The sequence below is a fragment of the Sprattus sprattus genome, assembly GCF_963457725.1.
Source record: "Sprattus sprattus genome assembly, chromosome: 12".
NCBI lineage: Eukaryota > Metazoa > Chordata > Actinopteri > Clupeiformes > Clupeidae > Sprattus > Sprattus sprattus.
In genome coordinates, this window is record NC_137910.1 from 5,942,455 (window position 1) to 5,949,954 (window position 7,500).

A 7,500-nucleotide genomic window follows, 5' to 3' on the forward strand; every position below is an offset into this window, starting at 1 on the left:
TACTTTAACATATATTCTTATCAGGAGGCTTTTATCTCACAGAGAACTCATAGAGTGTGAAGAAATCCTGGTTATTATACATCTGATCAGATCTCTCCTGGATGTTTATGTGTTTTTTTGGAAGCAAGATAACAAAATGACCACATCAAAGCAGGTACGCTAAACAAAAATCTTTGGATGGACTATGGATCCTGTTTGTGTAATGGTCCGTTTCCTGTTTGAACAGTTAGAGGTCGGGCTGCCATCCCGGGTATGCCAGGGCGCAGCATGAGGTCATGTGCCAGTGGCGGGGGCCGGTGGCGGGGGCCAATGGGCACTCAGAGCCAGCTGCTGCGGATGAGCCTGGCATGGATGAACCTGGCATGGATGGCCCTGGAGATAACACGAGGGGCGGGGTGGGGGGTTTGATGGGGTGGGGTCAGGGTTGATGGGGTTGATGGCCTGTGGTCCAAGAGAGACTTCCTGGGGGGGTGGGGGTGTGGGGGTTGGTGTCAGGGGGGGATTGGAGATTTTCCATCACCATCCAGGCCTAATCGTTTCCTCATTTGGTGTGCAGCCGGGTGTGTGGATGTTTTGTATTCTGTGTGATGAAGTGTTTTTATCGCCTTCCGGAGGGTACATCCGAAAAAGTCTCTGACATACTGTTTTGTGTTGTTCTGTGTATTGCCATAAATGTATCTAATCTCTCTCCCCCCCCTCTTCCTCTCTCAATTTCCCCTCCTCTTTCTCCTTCTCTCTCTCTCTTGCTCTCTCTCTCTCTCTCTCTCTCTCTCTCTCTCTCTCTCTCTCTCTCTCTCTCTCTCTTCTCTCTCTCTCTGTCTCTGTCTCTCATTTTCTGTCTACTTCTGTCTTTCTCTTCCCTTGTTCTCTACAGATGTAGATGAATGCCTGGATCCCTCTGCCTGTGCGAATGGCAGATGCTCCAACTTCGAGGGCTACTTCATCTGCTCGTGTGATGATGGCTATGCTCTGAGCCCTGATGGCAGATCCTGCACGGGTGAGCGCAGTCCTTCAGAATATAGAATAGAATAGAATAGAATAATAGAATAGAATAGAAGAATAGAATAGAATAGAATAATAGAATAGAATAGAAGAATAGAATAGAATAGAATAATAGAATAGAAAAGAATAATAGAATAGAATAGAATAGAATAGAATATTCAGCTCACAACATGCAGTAGACAGAGCCGGTAGAGGTTCTTTCAGTCCATATTTCATCATCCGTTTATAATTCAAAGCCATCATGCTAACTTTTGTGTAATGAATGTTTAAGTGCATTTTTAAACTACAATGGAGGCGTCACACCTTATGGTCTCTGGCATAATAAGATAAACCTTGCCACCGGTAATAGATTAGGTAATAGATAGGTTAATGTCCTCAATCACACTGCCAGATATATAAAAAAAAACAGTGCTTCATAATCCCTTTCTTGCCGTGCCTGTTTGTTATTCCCTGTAACCCACACTGTGTGAGTAAACTTTGTGGAGAACTTTGCCAGACTTACTAGTATGCTGGACAGAGTAAAGGCACACTTAAGATGGACCCAGAACTACACCAGGTCATAAATCATTCAGCTGTTATACTCGGACGTGAACTTTTGCTGCACTCAATGATTGCCCTTACACCACTGGGATGCCTGCTGAATAAATGCTGGATATTTTTGCTATAAATTGAGGGCTTGCATGCGAAAAGTGATATGCTCTGTGTTTGTCAGTGCAGATGTAGCGAGTGGTATGTCTTGTTCTAACATTTAACATCAGTCGAATGCGTTCATCTTCCATGAATATATGAAGTCAGTGGTTGCCTTCATCCATAAAGAGTTGTAGTACAAGAAAGGTGTATATTTTATCATTATCAGTGTGTTTTGGGGAAATGAATTCATGGCAGGAACCGAAGGATCAGATCTTGGGCCTGAACCAAAGTGTCCCCATAATTTTTTGAGATACAGACTAGAGGAAATAGAATATGTGTAATAACTTCTCATAAATATTGACTAGTCTGCCCAAGTTTTAGCAGAGTTCAAATGCTTGTCATTCAGGTGTGTGGCGTCCTCAGAAATGAATCTGTGTATGCAGTGTGTACTGATCTCATGTTTGTGTGTGTGTGTGTGTGTGTGTGTGTGTGTGTGTGTGTGTGTGTGTGTGTGTGTGTGTGTGTGTGTGTGTGTGTGTGTGTGTGTGTGTGTGTGTGTGTGTGTGTGTGTGTGTGTGTGTGTGTGTGTGTGTGTGTTACAGATGTGGATGAATGTCAAGATGACCACGTGTGCACTAGGGGCCACTGCCAGAACACAGAGGGCTCATTCGTGTGTATCTGTGAGGCTGGCTTCAGGTTGTCTGCTGCTATGGACCAGTGTGATGGTATATACACACACACACACACACACACACACACACACACACACACACACACACACACACACACATACACATACACACTTACACACTTACCCTCTCACTCACTCACTCACTCTGTCATACATGTGCGCACACACAAACACTCACACCATACGTACACACGCACACGCACACACACACATACACACTCACTCACTCTGTCATACATACGTACTCTCTCTCACTATAACACTCACATATGTACACACACACACACACCAAAATGCACTCTCCAGTCCCTACCACACACCAGTCTCACCTCATCAGTGACAGCCAATGGACTCAGTAACTGTAATTGGTGCCTTATGAATGCACACTGGAATCCCAAAACAGTAACAACGAGGGTCCACCCCTAAATGTAAATAGACTGCAGTGATGCAGTACATCAGAAACCACACACACACACACACAAACACACACACACACCATGGTCCCATGACTTTAAACTGTTTTTTAATTATGACCCAACCCTACTGAGGCATTCGGACAGCCCAGTGTGTGCAGCAGGAATGCACTTAATGTTCCCCACTTCATCCTCAGTTCTGCTCATACACACACACTACACTCACACACACACACACACACCCACACACACACACACTACACTCACACACACACACACACACACACACACACACATTCTCACACACACACACACACACATACTCACACACAAACACACACATACTCACACACAAACACACACACTACACTCACACACACACACACACTCACACACACACACACACACACGCACACACACACAGCAGACTGCTCATATGTCATCCCTCCATAAATATATGTGTAAAAACAACACACTTTACGATAGCCACCAAACCCCAAAAAGCCCAATGAAAGTGGTGAGTTGGTCTTGTGGCTAGTACACCAAGCACGTCTCCTCTCTACCAGCTGCAGGACTGCTGCAGGGCCCGAGGAGAGAGGGAGGGGTGGTCCGGAGCGAGGGGGGGGGGGGCTGGACGGAGGGGGCACATGGGTGGGGTCGGTTGGGTGGGTGCCCGTGGGGCATGGAGCTAAGCTGTGGCTGTGGTTGCAGATGTGGACGAGTGCCAGGAGCTGTTGGAGGCGTGTGACGGCGTCGGCGTGTGCGTCAACAACATGGGCTCCTACGTCTGCAGCTGCTCCGAGGGCTACCAGCAGGTCAACGGCACCAGCTGCCAAGGTGAGGGGGGCAGGGTGGCGGGAGAGGGGGGCAGGGTGGCGGGTGAGGGGGCCAGCACTGCTCTTGCAAACACTTGCAAACAACACACTTTACTGACACACAGAACACAACACACTCTCAGTGACACACAGCTATACACACACAAACACAACAAACTTTACTGCCACACAGACACACACGGGAGCAAACACAACACATTCTCACTGACACACAGACATACACGGACAAACACAACAAAGTCTCACTGACACACATATGGATGCATGCAAACACAACACACTCTCACTGACGAAGGGACACACAGCCATACACACACAAACACAGCACACTCTTACTGACACACACTCAAACACAGCACACTCTTACTGACACACAGCCAGTAACGAAACACAACACACTCAATGACACACATATGGATGCAATGCAAACACATCACACTCTTACTCGCTTAACAGCGAAACACACACATGAACATGCTGTGAACACGTAGCACACACCTGTTTTAAATGCGGACATCTGCTCACCCAACGTCACGGGGCCTCCGCTGACCTGCAACGTCTGTGACCTTTACCTGTGGGGGGTAGAGAGAGAGAGAGACAGAGAGAGAAAGAAGGGGGAGAGAGAGAGCGGAAGAAAAGAGAGAGAACGGAAGTAGAGTGAACCTGACAGTTACGCAGTACATCACACATACAGTAGAGAGAGACACAGAGAGAGAAAGAAGGAGAGAGAACGGAAGAAAAGAGAGAGAACGGAAAAAGAGAGAACCTTACAGTTACGCAGTACATCACACATACAGTAGAGAGAGAAGAGAGAGACACAGAGAGAGAAAGAAGGAGAGAGAACGGAAGAAAAGAGAGAGAACGGAAGTAGAGTGAACCTTACAGTTACGCAGTACATCACACATACAGTATCTCTTCACTTCAAAGCGCAGACATTCCTCAGTGATGGTTTGTGTAAATGCTTTGTAAACGAGAGCTGTAATTAAAGCCGTGTTCCACTCCACTTACTGCATACTAACTGTCTATCCTGCACCCTACACTCACCCTCAGTGCACAAGTGTTATCACATCACATTACACCTCCAAGGGCGGGCTAGAAGCCTATCATTCTATGATACTTGTTTGGGACACACACACATACACACACACACACACGCACGCACACACACACACACACACACCAACACGCACACACACACACACACACACACACACAAACACACACACAACCACACACACACATACACACACACACACACACACACACACACACACACACACACACACAGTACATTCACATGCATCTACTGTGCTCTCCTCCCTCCAGATGTGAACGAGTGTATAGATGACCCAGACCTGTGTGGAGCCAACGGGGAGTGTCTGAACGTGGAGGGCTCCTTCCAGTGTATATGTGATAACGGCTACGCCTTAACTGAAGGAACAAACACCTGTGAAGGTACGGCATTAACCATGTTTATACGCATGCATTACTCGCGTAGATATGGCCCGAAATATTCACTTTTGGTACCACTGATCTACTCGCGTAGATATGGCCCGAAATATTCACTTTCGGTACCACTGATGGTTCCATTTGGTACCATTGCTGAATATTCAGTATAGATGAAAGTGATATTTTAGTTACTGTATAATGTAAATTTGATTACTGTTTTATTATTAAAATTGAATATTGTTATTGCATTGCTGATGGTTGGGGGTAGATACATACATACATACATATACATCAAAGTCAAAGTCAAAGTAGCTTTATTGTCAATTACTTCACATGTCAAGACATACAAAGTAATCGATAGAACGTTTCCCACTCTCCCACGGTGAAACATATAAAGTGCAAAGGCACAACAGATAAGACAGGACATTTGTTAGTACTAAGTAGAACATACAGACAAGACATTACATAACACTAAGTAGAACATACAGATAAACGTACAGCAGCATAGGTTTTCTAAAAAAAAAGTGAGGTTATGGTATATATACGTACAGACACATAATGAAGCAGGTTTCCTTGATTGATTGGCTTAGAATGAGCACGGAACACACAAACACACATGCTACCACACCCCTCACACGACACCCACATTCGGAAAAACTCTTTGAGCAGACATTTTGGGCAAAGTTCTTTATTAGATTTTAATTACTCTTGAAAACCATCCTTCACTCCAATAGCCATTTTCAGCGACCAGACGTCTCCTGCAGTTTGTCCCAGATTTCCCAAGGCCTCCTTCCCCCTTCCTGGATGTTTATCAGTCGTTGATAATGCGTTAATTGAGCGTTCGTCCGAAGGCCCCTAACTCGTTCTGCATGTTTCTCGCACTGCGATGGGGCCCCGCTCACTTGTTGCTTCTGGAAAAGAGGGCCTTTAATTTCTTTCTCATATGCTGCTTCTATTTTTCCACCAGAGTGGGCCTCGCCAACAGCCCTTCCTCGTGCCAGAGTTGTTTTAAATGCCCTTTCCTGCAGTAAAGGGAGAAAAAAAAGCATGCAGAGAGAGAGAGAGAGAGATAGAGAAAGAGAGAGGGATAGAGAGAAAGAAGGAAGTCTTTGAGCTTGCTGTCTAGACGAAGGAGAATATTTTCTGCAGCACAGTGCCGTGCAGTTCGGCCCCCGTCAGTGAGGTCCTTTGCGCAGTGCCAAAGCCTCCTGTGTGTGTCTCTGTGTGTGTGTGTGTGTGTGTCTGTGTGTGTGTGTGTGTGTGTGTGTGTGTGTGTGTGTCTGTGCGTGTGTGTGTGTGGGTGTGTGTGTTTGTCTGTGTGTGTGTGTGTGTGTGTGTGTGTGTGTGTGTGTGTGTGTTTGTCTGTGTGTGTGTGTGTGTGTGTGTGTGTGTGTTTGTCTGTGTGTGTGTGTGTGTGTGTGTGTGTGTGTGTGTGTGTGTGCGTGTGTGTGTGTGTGTGTGTGTTTGTCTGTGTGTGTGTGTGTGTGTGTGTGTGTGCGTGTGTGTGTGTGTGTGTGTGTTTGTCTCTGTGTGTGTGTCTGTGTGTGTGTGTGTGTGTGTGTGTGTGTGTGTGTGTGTGTGTGTGTGTGTGTGTGTGCATTTTTACTTTCGCATAAGCTTGTGATGTGTCACATAGATGTGTGTTTAATGTATGCAGTCATCTGAGTTTATGTGATGACAGATCACAGCTTGAGCTTTATTTATTTGTGTTGACTATGTGTGTCTATTTATTTTCTACACATGTGTGTGTAACTCTCTCTCTCTCTCTCTCTAAATCTGTGTGTGTGTGTGTGTGTGTGTGTGTGTGTGTGTGTGTGTGTGTGTGTGTGTGTGTGTATCCGTATCTTGAGCTTATGTTATGAATATGTGTGAGCACGCTTTGATGTTGACGCTTATAATCTCATCTTCAGCTTCTTCACTTTCTCAAAGCCTGTGGTGGTCAGTGAGTCTCACTGGAAGCTTCTTCCCCATATATCCCATCAGTCACACTCTTGGACAATGGAGACACTCAGGAAGAAGCCTTCTTCTCCGTCTATCTGTCTGTCTGTCTGTCTGTCTGTCTGTCTGTCTGTCTGTCTGTCTGTCTGTCTGTCTGTCTGTCTGTCTGTCTGTCTGTCTGTCTGTCTGTCTGTCTGCCTGTCTGTCTGTCTGTCTGTCTGTCTGTCTGTCTGTCTGTCTGCCTGCGTGTCCTTGGCCGTCCTGCTGATGGAACGAGTCTATAAAGAGCAGCTTGTGGTCTTCATCGAGCCAGATAGCTTTCACAGGTGAGGTCAGGAGGTGTGGTAGAAGGATCTGCACTGGTGAGAGGCTATGAAGGCTAGACGACCTAGAAGGCAGCAGAAAGAGGGAATCTCTCTCTCTCTCTCTCTCTCTCTCCATATCTCTCTCTTTCTCCCTATCTCTCTCTCTCTCATCTGTCTGTTCATCTCTCTATCTCCATCTCATAAATCTCTCTCCCTTTACCTTATTCTCTCTGTTA

At 46.0% G+C, this 7,500-nt stretch overlaps 1 protein-coding gene across 1 annotated transcript in view; it reads left to right on the forward strand.

Annotated features, from left to right (window-relative positions):
* ltbp1 (latent transforming growth factor beta binding protein 1) overlaps nt 1–7,500 on the forward strand; it is a 148,431-nt gene that overhangs the window by 108,675 nt on the left and 32,256 nt on the right. The window contains exons 20-23 of the mRNA XM_080848469.1: nt 875–997; nt 2,235–2,357; nt 3,448–3,573; nt 4,899–5,027. Coding sequence (XP_080704595.1) covers nt 875–997; nt 2,235–2,357; nt 3,448–3,573; nt 4,899–5,027 — 501 coding nt within the window. The remainder of the gene's footprint in view (nt 1–874; nt 998–2,234; nt 2,358–3,447; nt 3,574–4,898; nt 5,028–7,500) is intronic.